Source organism: Gopherus flavomarginatus, chromosome 4 (genome assembly GCF_025201925.1).
Source record: "Gopherus flavomarginatus isolate rGopFla2 chromosome 4, rGopFla2.mat.asm, whole genome shotgun sequence".
NCBI classification, from domain to species: domain Eukaryota; kingdom Metazoa; phylum Chordata; order Testudines; family Testudinidae; genus Gopherus; species Gopherus flavomarginatus.
This window is the reverse complement of record NC_066620.1, coordinates 117385327-117400170: the sequence shown is the minus strand read 5'-3', so window position 1 is coordinate 117400170 and position 14844 is coordinate 117385327. Positions and strand designations below refer to the sequence as shown.

The window sequence follows — 14844 nt, the reverse complement described above, 5'->3', positions numbered from 1 at the left end:
TTGGAGATTTCTTTCTTGTAGAACGTATGCCATTTAGAGTCATTCTGTCTTTTAAAGTAAAACGTAGAGAACTATGGTGACTGTGTGTGGTTACTGCCCCTTTAAGGTCTGGAACATTCTGTGTGCCAGAGTTTAAAAACAGATCTTGTCTTTTAGCAATAATTGCCACTGGTTAGAGCTCATTTGGATACCGAACCCAAGAATGAAGTTAGCTGAATGTAACTTGTAACCAAGGAAACCTCTGAATGCTAGCTCTGTTTATTTGTTGTTGTTTGTTGGTCTTATTCTGATCCAATTAAAGTCTGATCTAATAAAAGATTTGGGGAAACATGATGATTGCCATGTCAGGAGTGAGGCAAGAGGTCTGTCTGAGAAGAAAAGAGGAAAATGATAATTTGTGGGAAAATTGACAAATCCACTCTGATGAAAAATATGTAGGATTTAATGCTATGTATGAATTTTATGTACAAAGGTCTCAGCAGCATTTCTATGGTGATGATGTTGAAGAATCTCAATAAAAATTTCCATTCTTCATCTCTGTTTGGAAAGAGACATTTATAGTCCTCAAAGACTTACTTCTTTTAGGAGCTGAGAGGTATGAACTATGCGGACTTGGCTGAATTATTTAAAAAGTAATAGTTCCCCAAACTAAATTCCTAGCTAAAAGGTCTGAGATTCACTTCAGAAACCAAAAGAAAATAGGAAAGCCTGTTTGATTTCCTGGCTTATCTTAGGCAGCTGTTCACAACCTGTCATTTTGGTTGGCATCTAAGAGAAGCACTCAGGGATCATTGCGTGTTCAGAAACAGAAATCCAGAGTTGAAGGAGCCTGCTGAATATTGTTCACAAAAGGAAGGAGCCACAGATATAACATTAGTGTTTGACTGCACCAAGAGACGTGTGGCAATTTCAGGGAGTACATTTACTTCCATGTCATATACAAGAAGGAAAGTACAGCCCACACTTAGGAGGCCATCAACAAGTTGGAGGAGGTCTATATTTTTGATGCGTGGGAATGTTGCAGGAATCAGAGCAATGTTTCTTTAAATAAGATGAAGTCAGGGAACTGTGGTGAGAGCTATCCAGTGTGTTTTTCATGCATCCTGTAGGAGAGTTTCTGTGAAAGGAAGTCATTTTTGCAGAACATAAACTGCTGCACCAACTATCTGACTATGTAGGCCCTCATTACAAATACCATGCTTTTCTGTGGGAAGATGGTTTGTGACTTACATATTTTTACTCAGAAAATTCAAGTTTGTGCTCCCCAATTCTCCCACCCCCATGCACTGTTATTTCATAGATTTGTAGTGAGAAAACAGAAAATCCTTGTTTAGAAACCCTTTTTGAATGTCACTAATATGGTACCATTGCAAAAGCTTTTATGTAACTTGTTTAAAAACAAAAAATCTGTGTATGACCGAGAATAGTAAAATAAAAGGTATATTGGCCAATTCGGCATTCATTTGGTGTTGAAGATAGAGGATTTGAAGTTAAGGGCATAAGCTTTGCTGCCATGCAGGATAATGAAAGCACAGATCACAGGCATCTGTGGCCTGACAACATGGAAAACTGTAATTAGCCAGCTACACCTACTTACCAAACTCAGAAATATCCTACTGCTCAGCAGCCTGGAGAAGTCATGCAACATTTTGAGGCATCAAATTCTAGAGCACAATGCTACTTACAGAACAACCTCAATGTGTACTGTAAAAGTCTAATCTGTCAATAAGTTAATTACAACCTGTTATTAGGCAGGCTTCATAAAACACAAGATACTGGTGTAGCCTTAAACCAGTAGAATACAGGATTAAGGGTGAAGCACTGTCTTGAATGCATAGAAGTGGATAGACTTCCAATTTTTGTTACTTATCTTCTCAAATCCAGAGCAGTTGTAGTTTATTTTTGTACTGCTGGTTACTCAGTATTGTGTGTTGTGGGGTTCTATTTCTTTCTTTGATTAATAGGGAGTATGTGTCATAGATATCTAGAATGTTCAGATAAGTGCTTCTTATTGTAGTTATTTTATATATCTAAAGAATAAATACAGTATTATAACAAATATTGACTTGCCTTATGAATTCTCTAGATTAATGTGCTATAATATATGTTAAATCATAATACTTATATGACATCATTAAACCTTGCTTTTATATTTTTTTTCTCCTAGATTATCCACATGCCAAACATTTTTCTTGGGAAAAATATTTGGAAGAAACCAGTTCTTTACCTGCACCTGCAAGGGCTTTTAAAGTGGTGAGAGAATGTTTACATAGTGTTCATGCTTCCATTTTTTTTGTTTAATTAAATAGCTAATGTACAGTAGATGGTTTTTATTTTTTATGTGAGTTTTGAAATTACTGTGAGAATCTGAAAATTTTTATCACTATAAATCCTGAGACTTTTGACTGATTTATACTAATAATACTTAGCTAGCTAATGAATCCTCCCAGCCAGGGCTTTGGGGCTGTGCTCTGGCTCCGCTCCAGCTCCAGGCAAAAACCTGCAGCTCCACTGCTCCGGAGCTGCTCCGCGTTCCAGCTCCAGGCTCTGCTCCAAAGCCCTGCTCCCAGCACACCTCGGAGAGAAGTGAGTGAGTATTATTTTCCCCACTTTACAGGCACAAAAAGAAAAGTGGCTTATTCAAGAAAGCAAAAGGTATCATTATTGGTGCCAACATTAGAGATCAAATTCTTGGCTCCCTAGGCTGACCTTCTGTCTGTTTTTGTGAGCTTCTGAGGTTCAAATCCAACATTTTTTAATATTATCACGGTGCTAAGAAATTCATTAAACTAAAGTAGAAGTGTGGTGCTAGCCCAGAATTCCAGCCATCTGCTGTAGTTCACTCGGGTTTGGTTACTGGCTTACAACACTTTTCACTACAAAACTTTAACAAGCATGGCCAAATCCTGAGTTTTCATCTAGAATAATCAAGCCAAGTGATATGTTGCATGCACTTGTTGTGTGGAGGGGAGTCCTAACTCATGGCTGTGGGGCTGGTGACTATGAGAAGTTCCAGGTAGTAACACATCTTCTAACCTCACCTCTCCTCATCCATTCCTGCCCTGCCGCCTCTTTTTTTTGGGGGGGGGGGGGAATGACGACAGGGTGGGGGCAGAATAAGAGTGGATTATGTACTGTGGGTGTGGAAAGATGAGGCCCAGCATGGAGCAGGGGAGAGATTTGGTTAGTGAGTATATCCTGCACTCACCCTGCAGCAGTGGCTCCTGTCTCATGGGGCTGGCCTGGCTCTCCAGTTTGGATGCTGTGACCTAATGTGCATGGTTAAAGCACCACTCACATTTGACGCGTCCATCCGTCCATTTCCATCTATAGAGGGGTGTATGTGCCAAACCTGTGTGGCACTGTTACCATATGCACCACCTTACAATGCCCAGAGTGGACTCAGGCGTGGGTGCCAAAAAGACTGCAAAAGTGGGGAGCCAAGGCCCTCCCCCTCCAGAGCCCTCGAGAGAACTCCCTCACAGCAGTCCGACCCTCCTGGAGCCCCTGCCTTTTCACCTACCTCCAACTCCTGGGCGCGCACAGGGTGGTACCGGTGGCGGTGAAGGCAGCTGGGCGGGCATGTGGAAGCGCTGGCCGTGCCTGAAGAGTGCCCATTGACTGTTCTACCCTGGGGCCCAGAATTGCTGTCAGCGGGCCTGCCCTGGAGAGTCCAGCAGTCCAGCCCATTCCATTGGACACACTCAGAATTCACAGATGTGCTAGTCCCAATGATATAGTATGCATCAACTTGTCAGTTTCACCTCTGGATCGCCACTCCACTTAACGCAGTGCTTAGATATGTTTATAGTGAAAACAAGCTTAAGTTTATTTATCAAAGAATAGAGATTTGAGAAAGAGCAAGTAAGATTAATGTAAACAAAGTATTACATATAAAATAAAACCATAACACGCAGTCTAGAGCCTAAACTTACCTAACAAAATGCCCTCTTGTCTAATAAGGAACTGGTTACCCAAAGTTGTCCTCACGGCATTTTTCAACCAGGATGGCTTTCATAAGACCAAGAATGCCAGAGCATCTCCCTGTATCTCTAGATGTATTTGACCTGACCTTTCTTCTTCTCTTGTAAACTGGGGCTCCCCTGCCACACCACCATTCACCTCTTCCTGTTAATTTTCTTCTCCTAATGTCCCCACAAACACTTTGTTAGCATTTGACTCAGTGTGCAGATAGACTTGCATTGTAAGTTATGCAATGGCAGGGAGATACATGTCTCCCACCACGTGTCTGGTGGAAGCCGCCTTTAACTTCATAACTTTAAGAACATAATTTCTAATATATGAACGTGTCTCCTTACATGCTACCTATATATACATTTTTCAAAGATGATTTGACCATCGTGATGCAGGCTTTCAGTAGAGACTTTGTGACACTCTTTGGTGAAGTAAATACCAGACCTAGGGGATTCCAGTAACTCGTAGCATCCCTGTGCTATCCGTTAGTTGGCCTCCAGGGGCCTTGGGTCACACTGTGACCTCTGTGGCAAACTTGTAAATGTAATCATAATTTAAAGTACCATTTGATCTAGAATGAAAGTGTATGAGTGTAAGGAGATACAATATGTAGAATTATTGTGCAATATGCTGTTGCATAGAGGTGGAAATGTTCTTAAAACATTTGTAGAGTGCTTAGGGGAAACTTACAGCATTAATGATGATTTTATTTACCTAGAGGGCTGAAGTGATGAGACTAAAATCCTAGAAAAATAAATTATTTTTCTAGTCTAAGTTATTTTAGGACAACAGTTTTTATGTGTTGGTTTGGTTTATTTTGGAGGGGAATGATTGCTCTTATATTTTATAACAGTTTTTTTACATTTCATTGAAATACTCATCATCTCTCATTATAGAAACCATCTCATGGATTTCAGAAAAATATGAAACTTGAGGTAGTTGACAAGAGGAATCCAGTACTTATCAGAGTAACAACTGTTGTAGATATTGATGACCACAGGATAAAAGTAAGTGTCTCTCTCTCTCCTCTCATTCTCTAAACTGGAGGTCCTGCTTGGAGCATGTTGACTGTTGTTTTGTAAAATAAATACTGCAGTTCCAAAATTAAGAACCTTGCTAGTTTGCACAGGAAGTTATTAGTCATATCGATGCACTGCTAAACTGACTCTCATTCTCCTCACTGATTAATACACAAGTAATTTCTTTGGAAGAGGTATCTCTATTATTTTTTTAGTTAGTGATGTATTGAAATAGAAGCTAAGGAATAAAGGATGAGGGTGTTGGGAAATTGCATTGGGAATAGTTGAGATAAAAGTTGTTTTATAAAAGAATGTTGATGACTTAATAATGCCCAATATCAAAAGATTGCTGTGATTTTTTATTAGGGCTCATAAAATATTTGGGATAGATTAATAAAATCTTTCTTTGTAACTTCCATCGTGCAAAAGCCCAAATGAGACAGGGCAAATCTAAAAAGAATAAATGAATAAATAAATAAAGATTTCCTTGCTCCCTGTCAGGAGCTTCTGCGATGTAGAAATTTATATTAATTCTGGACTTTTGATTGGATTAATTTCAGATGACGTTTGCTAAAGTATTTGCAGTTTTTTTCAGACGACTTGCATGTCTGGGTTATTTTCTGCTTTGATTTATAAATCATTTTACTTATTGAGTCTTTTAACTGTTAAAATACTGGCATTTTCTGAAATGCTAGCTAAATGAATATGAAGGATATTTCTTTCTGCAGTGTGCAGAGAGGTATTATGCATACATGGTATTTCAAGCAGCAAATGCAATTGACATTTCATTTTGAATCCAAATTAATAAAGGATGTGAAGTCATCAAAAGTAATGTCTGCACACCTACACGTTTTCTGCATAAACTACACATTAGTTTGATCCTGTCAAAAAAAACTCTGCAGTCTAATGTATTAAAATGTCAGTGTTTGTGATCCTTGCAGTTTAATTAACTTTATATTATATATTGAAATAGTCTTATATGTACATTTTATAAATAAGATCTTAAGAAATAAAGATCTGAGATCTTCATTAGTACACTAATTTAAGTAAGTTAAGGTTGCAGATCTTTGGTCCCAACCTGGAGAAAATCAGTGATTTTCTTCTACAGAATCATTCAGTTCGGTCTCTCATCTGATTTAATTCCTTACCCTGAATAGTCAAATTTTACAATAGCTGTAGATCCCTTTGTTTTTAGGGGTGGTGAAATTCATCCAGGTGCAGAGGCTCTTTACAAAGCCTATGTATTATTTTAACTCCTGGTTAAAATAGGAATTTGATTGTTCTAAATGTTTAGAGCTCTTTGAGAGAAAGAGAAGACAGAATTTGGCCCTTCATTTAAAGTGTTAATGTATATGCATAAACATTGTAACTGTCTAAATGTACTGGTATGTTTTGAGCCTGACAATGTAACACACACAGAGACCCATTCTACTGCCACTGAAGTAGACAACAAACTTCCTTTCCCTTCAGTGGAAACAGAATAATGCCCAAAATCTAGTTTATACTGCTGTATAATTTCTACAGTTGTCTCATGTTATGTTATTTCTCTAAAAAAGCTGATATTGTAAAGCCTAACATTTTGAAAGATTATTGAGGAAAAAAGACTTTATAGAGAATTTTTCTGATGGTTTTTGTTTTCCTTGTAGGTGCACTTTGATGGTTGGGATAGTATTTATGATTATTGGACTGATGCAGATAGCCCCGATATCCATCCTGCAGGCTGGTGTGCAAAAACTGGACACCCACTTCAGCCTCCTCTAAGTAAGAGAAATCATAAGCTGGTATAATTTTAAAATTATGATAAGGGGCATGAGTAATTTTGTGTAGTGCTTCCTCTGACACAGTTCATAGGAAAGCAGCAGTTTGTGTATACAATATAAAATAAGTAGATGTGACGTTTATAACAAAACACATAATTTGAGATTTGGCATAATTAATTGCTTTTTGACTTACTGATCTTGCAAATGAAATTTAACAATTATGCATTAGAATTACGCTCCTATGATAGAGGAATTATAAAAACCTGTGGGGAATTCCTGACCTTACTGAAATCAGTGGCAAAACTCTCATTGACTTTAGCTGTGCCAAGATTTTGCTCCTGCATCCTCTTTCCACATATTGGAATATTAACTTGTTTTCCAGGCACAACACAGTGCAGACTTTTTGAAAAGGCACTTGATTAAAATCTGGTGCCAGATGCTCAAAGTAGGCTCAGTCCCTTTCGTGCTCCAGGCCTGCAAAGGGGGCTTTAAGCTGCCAGTTTGAAGGGGGTTCCACCAGAGACATAGAGCAGACATAGTCTGTGAGCTCCTGCACAAAATGGGTGTGCTCTGAGGATGAATCAAGGTTGTATAGTGAAGGAGGCTGTATAGGACCTTTTTTCACTTGTTGTGGAAGTCTGAAGGTGTCTAATGAAGGAGGCATAGGATTGCCAGGAGGAAAGAGGCCAGTTTCATGGGTTAGTCAGTTCAATGCTATCCTGGAGAATTGGATTCGATCCCTGTCTCTGCCACAGATTTTCTATGTGATGCTAGTCAAGTCACTTAATCCAAGCTGCTAACGTGTATGTTCCTCATTTTTGGATGACTGACTTGAGACTCTGGGGTCTGATTTGCAGAAGTGCTGAGCGCTCTTAGCTGCTATTGAAATCAATCATATAGAATGCTAAGTAAGCAGAAAAATCAGATCCTAGATGTCTCAGACTGGGCACCCAGAATTAGTGGATACTTTTAATCTAATTTCTCTTCCCTTCAGCTCCCTCTCTGTATGATAATACTCCCTCATTTCACAGGGATTTTGTGAAAATATATCCATTAATGTTTATGAAGCTCTCAGATACTTGTCCGCTTCCAGTATGCCTTGTCTTATTAGCATCCTTTTTTAATCTTAGTAGTAGTTTTTAGTTGTTGCTTAGTTAGATTTCAGTTTCAGTGAGAGGAGTGCCTCTTTTCCTTTCTTCTCCTGTCAAGGAGACTTGCCTCCTTAGGAGGGTATGTCCAGCTCCCCAGGCTTCAAACATTGCCTCACTTGCTGGGAGGCTTGGATTGATGACCACTCTGACTGCATCCGCTGCTGTGGAGAATCACACATTCTGCAGAAGTGTCACTTCTGCTTATCCCAGAAATCTAGGGCCAGCAAGAACCAGGAGATCAAACTGAGGCTTCAGAAGATGGAGCGCTCCCTTCGCCCCACATTGGAACCAGATCAGGGGACCCTCCTACCCCATACACCGGTCTCTGGGAAGGTCTAGTACCACTTATGACCTTGGCTCATTACTTCCCCAAGAAGGGAGAGGCCTCAGAGACCTTCTGAGGCCCCAAGAAGAGGGGCTGTGACTCGCCCCATAAGGAGTCTGCTGCAAGAGACCTCAGTCTTCTAAGTCAGCAGTCTTGGAATTGTCAACTTTTAGACCTGGTACGATGGAAGCTGCAGGTTCCTCTGGTATTGCTAGAGCTGGAAAACCAAGAAGCTCCTGCAAGAGCAAATATGACTCTGAGCAAGTCTCAGTACTGACTTAGGATGACAAGGAGAAACATTCTGCCAAATAAGATGCATCTCTTCCCCTCGTCTCTCCCATGGAGGGTTCTAAACCATTGGTACTGTTGGCTTCCAGAGAGACCATCGCGTCGGTACTGGTGCCCGATTCGATGCCTCAGGAATTTTGATTCTTGAAGGACTTAGCTTTAGCAAAGGAACCGCAGTCCTCACAGATCATGGGCACCAAGGAACCCGCATACCAAGACTAGTTTGATCCCCAGACTCCCATTTATCGTCGTCATCACCCAGTTCACCACCATCTTCAGTTGGGGCTCCTCCACTGCTCTGAGGATGACAACAAATGGGACTTTCACTCAGTCCATTCAGTCTCGTCAGTCTCTGCACAGAGTTCCCCCACCCCATCCTTAAAGGAACCCTTTCTACGTGGGTCATAGGCACAAGGAAGAGTCCAGTGGAAGTCATCACAACTGGAAGGATCAATCCTGGATGCCACCACCTCTGCTGTATGAACACCCCCAATGATCACACTGGGACCCTGTGCTGCTTACTGTCAGCAGTTTTCTAGGGCTCTGGGCCTAGCCCACTGGGATGAATGGGACGTTCAGTTTCTGCCACCTCAGACCATTCCCCAGCAGAAGGAGAGGTTTGAGGAATAAGAGGCTAGGGAGGATGAGGAGGCTACTCTTCAATCCACTATCTCCTCATCATCGCCTGATGAAACAGTGATGTCTCCTCCATTATCTTTGGCTGATGACTTTAAGCAGCTCGAAGACCTGAATAAGTGTGTGTCGGACTCAAGGTCGTCAAGGAATTGCAAAATTAATTATTGGTAGGCCCTACCAAATTCCTGTAAAAAATCTAAAATTTCACAGTTTCCAATATTTAAATCTGAAATTTCACGGTTATGTAACCATTGGGGTCCTGACCCAAAAGGGGATCATGGGGGAGGGTTGCAAGGCTATTGTTAGGGGGTTGCAGTATTGCCATCCTTACTTCTGTGCTGCTGCTGGTAGAAGCAATGTGGTAGAGAAGGAATTGAGGGCGATTCACTCATGCAGCCCTGTAGCTCATGTAGCCTTGGTATAGGGCACAAGTGTGCGTAGGGTTCATGTCCAGGCCAAACAGACACTGCTAATGAGTCTCCTGTCAGTGGCACATGGGGCTTGTGCACACCTGAAGTGGCGCACCCATAGGGACACACATCTCAAAGAACTACATTTGCTGCACTGGGTGAGTGATCTTTCCATCCTTTTTTGTATAAATACATTTTTGTCTTATCAATAGAGAAGATATTTGAGGGACTGATTTTCATTTTTCCTTTCACCTTTTTTTCCCCATATCTACATTTAATTTTCCCTAGTTTTGGATATTGCCAAAGTGGGCTAATCTCTTTGCTTGTGTAAATGGGCAAAATTCCATTGAAATGAATAGAACAGTGTCCATTTACACCTGCAGAGAATTTGGCCCTTTGGCTCTGACCCTCAGCTGGCTCAGTGTAGGTGCAGGATTCCTTTCTCTTTTATAGACATACAAATAATGTCTGTATCGGCAAAAAGAATGAGGAGTACTTGTGGCGCCTTAGACACTAACAAATTTATTTGAGCATAAGCTTTTGTGGGCTACAGCCCACTTCATCAGATGCATGTAGTGGAAAATACAGTAGGAAGATATATGTATACACAGAGGACATGAAAAAATGGGTGTTGCCATACTAGCTATAACTAGGGTAGTCAGTTAGGGTGGGCTATTATCAGCAGGAGAAAAAAAAACCTTTATAGTAATAATCAGGATGACCCATTTCCAACAGTCGAGAAGAAGATGTGAATAACAGTAGGGCAGTGGTCCCCAACGCAATGCCCACGGGCGCCATGGCGCCCACCGGGGCATTTATGTGCCCCCACCTAGTGCCCAGTAGGGGAGAGAAGCCACGGCCCCGCGCCTGCCACGGACAGAGAACTCCAGGGCCTGCAGGCTGCGGGTGCCAGTGTTCTCTGTCCCTGGCAGGTGCGGGGCTGTGGCTTCTCTCTGGCTTCTCCAGGGCTGCAGCCTGCGGGCGCAGTTCTCTGTCCCCAGCAGGAGCGGGGATGTGGCTTCTCTCCAGCTTCAAAGCCGGAGAAAAGCCATGGCCCCGCCCCTGCTGGGGACAGAGAACTCGGGCTGCAGGCTGCGAGCACCGGTGTTCTTGGTCCTCAGCAGGCGCAGGGCCGTGGCTTCGAAGCCAGAGAGAAACCACGGCCCTGCGCCTGCTGGGGACAGAGAACTTTGGGGCTGCAGGCTTCATTCTATGTTAAAGTAAGAATAATAAATATTTTTGGACCAACAGTTCAACAATGTTTTACTTTTTTAAAATAAATAAGATGAAAACTGTTTATGATATTTATTTTGTAAAAACTCCTTAGTTTTTCTTACAGGTATATAAAAAAGACCAAATTCACATGGTAAGGTGAAAGAGTAATGGCCGAATAATTTACTTAATACCTTTTACATGTAAAATTACCCTTTTTATCTTATGGATTCATGTATTATGTAATATTAAATATGATGTTTTTCATATTATTTAATGTACAAATACAAAATAAGCCTTGAAAAATTGTTGGCGCCCACCACACTCTTCTGAAAACATGAATGTGCTACTGGCCACAAAAAGGTTGGGGACCACTGCAGTGGGGGGAAAAAATTACCATGGGGAAATAGGTTTTACTTTGTGTAATGACCCATCCACTCCCAGTCTTTATTCAAGCCTAATTTAATGATGTCAAGTTTGCAAATTAATTCCAATTTTGTAGTTTTTCATTGGAGTCTGTTTTTTGAAGATTTTTGTTGGAGTGTTGGAGTGGAGACTTTGAGGTCTGTAATCGAGTGACCAGAGAGGCTGCAGTGTTCTCCGACTGGTTTTTGAATGTTATAATTCTTGACGTCTGATTTGTGTCCATATATTCTTTTGCGTAGAAACTGTCCGGTTTGGCAAATGTACATGGCAGAGGGGCATTGCTGGCACATGATGGGCATACATCACATTGGTAGATGTGCAGGTGAACAGGTCTCTGATAGTGTGGCTGATGTGCTTAGGTCCTATGATGGTGTCCCCTGAATAGATATGTGGACAGAGTTGGCAATGGGCTTTGTTGTAAGGATAGGTTCCTGTTCATGAATGGTCCATCAAATATAGTACCCTATCTCTGATAGTGGCTAGTCCCACAGAGTATGCAGTCAAGGAATGATTGGTTTTTGTTCGTTTTGAAATCATAAATTCATATCCAAACCCCAAATTTCTAAATTTCGTCTGGTTCCAAATTTATCTGAAATTTACCTCTGCTCTAACTAGCAATAGAATCATTTCCCAAGAAATAGAGAAATACCAATTTGGTCATTTGAAATGTGTGCAACTGCAGCAGTAAATCAGAGACATGGTGTTTTTGTTTTATTTTTTAAACTGCTAAATCTCTAATTATTGACACTGAGTTTGCCACCAGTTGCAAACTCAACATGGTCAATTGTAGAGCATGAACACTTTCGTTATTAGAGCAGTGACTTGCAAGTATCTATTTAATGAAAGATGTGAGAGTAATTGAAGTGACAATTTTAGGGGTATTTTCTTCAGTATTTGGGCTTATTGTTTTCTTTATTGGATTGCTTCATTATGTTAATGAGTATTTGGGATTGAACAGAATAGAATTAGATTTTATATTTGCCTTTCATACTCAGGGCATTTCAACATGCTTTACAAAATAATGAACTAAAGAGTGGCAGCAGGCAGTGACTTTAAAGGCAAATATAGCATCCGTTTTCTACTCATCAACCACTCATGTGGCCTTGGGCATTAGAAAGTTTGTTTTGCTTGTTGTTGTTGTCCCAAGGCATCCTCTCAGGCCTTCAATTTTCCTATTCTACGCCCCAGTCCTTGCACCAGATTTGCATGATTAGTTTTGGCTCCATATGGAACTCATTAATATTGCTCATGACTAAACTGAATAAATAAGTGGCGGCCCACAGAGATTGTTAAATAATGTAGTCTGAACTGTATCTCATAGGCCATTAAACCTCATCCATTTACCCCTATTAAGACGAGTAATTCGTGTTTGACTAAAGCATATTTTACAGAAAAGGCATCTAATCTTGATTTGAGTACTCCAAAAGATGAAGAATATACCACTTTCCTTGGTAGTTTGTTCCAGTGATTAATCACCCTCTCTGTTGAAAATAAATGCCTAATTTCTACTTTGAATTCCTCTGGTATCAGCTCCCAACCATTGGTTCTTATGTTTTTCTGTGCTAAATTAAAGAGCCCTTTAGTCCCGGGATTTTATCCCTGTGAAGGTACTTAGCCGCTCTGCAGGCTTCTTTTTGATAAATGATTGAGCTCTTTACATTTCTCGCAGTAAGACGTTTTGTCCAATCCTTGAACCATTTTTATGTCTCTTTTGTGCACTCTCTCCAGTTTTTCAACATTCTTTTTACAATGCAGGCATCAGAACTGTACACGATATTCCAGTATCAGTCTCACCAAAGCCATATTCAGATCCAAAATCACCTTCTTACTCCTAATCACTACTCCCCTGTTTCTACATCCAAGAAGCACATGAGCTCTTCTTGACATAGCCCACGTCCAGACTACCCCGCCGTATCGGCGGGTTAAAATCGATTGGTCGGGGATCGATATATCGCGTCTAGTCTATCCGCGATATATCGATCCCCGAGCGCGCTTACATCGATTCCGGAACTCCATCAACCCGAACAGAGTTCCGGAATCGACACGGAGAGCCGCGGACATCGATCCCGCACTGTCTGGACGGGTGAGTAATTCGATCTTAGATATTCGACTTCAGCTACGTTATTCACATAGCTGAAGTTGCGTATCTAAGATCGATTTTCCTCCCCTAGTCTGGACGAGGCCATAGTCTCTCACTGTAAGCTTATGTTGAATTGTTTACATAAGAACATATGAACGGTTATCCTGAGTCAGACCAATGGTCCATGTAGCCCAGTATCCCGTCTTCGGACAGTGGTTGGTGCCAGATGCTTCAGAGGGACTGAACAGAACATGGCAATTTATCAATTAGTCCAGTCCCAGCTTCTAGCAGTCACAGGTTTAGGGACACCAGAGCATGGGGTTGCAACCCTGACCACCTTGGCTAATAGCCATTGGGGGACCTATCCTCCATGAATTTATCTAATTCTTTTTTGAGCCTGGTGATACTTTTGGCCTTCACAACTTCCTCTGGTAGTGAGTTCCGTAGGTTGACTGTGCATTGTATGTAGTATTTCTTTGTTTTAAACCTACTGCCTATTAATTTCATTGGGTTGACCCCTAATTCTGGTATTATGTGAAAGGGTAAATAACACTTCCTAATTCATTTTCTCTACACCATTCATTATTTTATAGACCTCTGTCATATCCTCCTCTTAGTCATCTGTTTTCTAAAATGAACAGTCTCAATCTTATTAATCTCTCCTCATATTGAAGCTGTTCCATATCCCTAATCCCTTTGTTGCCCTTCTCTGTACCTTTTCAATTTCTAATATTATTTTTTTCGAGTGAGGGTGACAAGAACTGCTCACAGTATTCAAGGTTTATGTGTAACATGGATTTATGTAGTGGCATTATGATATTTTCTGCCTTATCTCTCCATTTCCTAATGGTTCCTAACATTGTTAGATTATTTTTGACCGCCATTGCACATTGAGCAAATGTTTTCAGAGAACTATCCACGATGACTCCAAGTGGCAACAGCTAATTTAGACCCCATCATTGTGTGTGTATAGTTGGGATTATGTTTTCCAACATTCATTACTTTGCATTTATTAACATTGAATTTCATCTTTCATTTTCTTGCCCAGTCACCCAGTTTTATGAGAGATGTCTTTGTAACTCTTCGCAGTCAGCTTTGGACTTAACTTGATAATTTAGTATTGCCTGCAAACTTTGCTGCCTCATTGTTTACCCCTTTTTCAGATTGTTTATGAATATGTTGAATGGCATTGGTCCCAGTACAGTTCCTTGGGAGACTTCATCATTTACCTCTCTCCACTATAAAAACTAATCATTTATTCTTACCCATTGTTTTTCCTGTCTTTTACCAGTTACTAATCTGTGAGAGGATCTTCTCTCTTATCCCATGACTGCTTTCTTTTGCTTAAGAGCTTTTGGTGAGGGACCTTGTCAAAGGCTTTCTGAAAGTCCAATACAGTATATGCACTGGATCACCCTTGTCCACATGTTTGTGGATCCCTACCTCAAAGAGGCATGGTGAGGCATGATTTCCCTTTACAAAAGCCATGTTGACTTTTCTCCAACATTTTGTTTTCATCTATGTGTCTAATAATTCTGTTTGTTACTGTATTTTCAACTAAT

General features: G+C 40.7%; 1 protein-coding gene across 6 annotated transcripts in view; it reads left to right on the top strand.

Annotated features, from left to right (window-relative positions):
- L3MBTL3 (L3MBTL histone methyl-lysine binding protein 3) overlaps positions 1-14844 on the top strand; it is a 164441-nt gene that overhangs the window by 93887 nt on the left and 55710 nt on the right. For all 6 annotated transcript variants that reach the window (XR_007773887.1, XM_050949544.1, XM_050949542.1 and 3 more), the window contains 3 exons: positions 2168-2253; positions 4872-4982; positions 6641-6755. Coding sequence is in view for 5 of the 6 variants with exons in the window: in XM_050949544.1 (XP_050805501.1) it covers positions 2168-2253; positions 4872-4982; positions 6641-6755 (312 nt within the window). In the remaining variant the exon portion in view is untranslated. The remainder of the gene's footprint in view (positions 1-2167; positions 2254-4871; positions 4983-6640; positions 6756-14844) is intronic.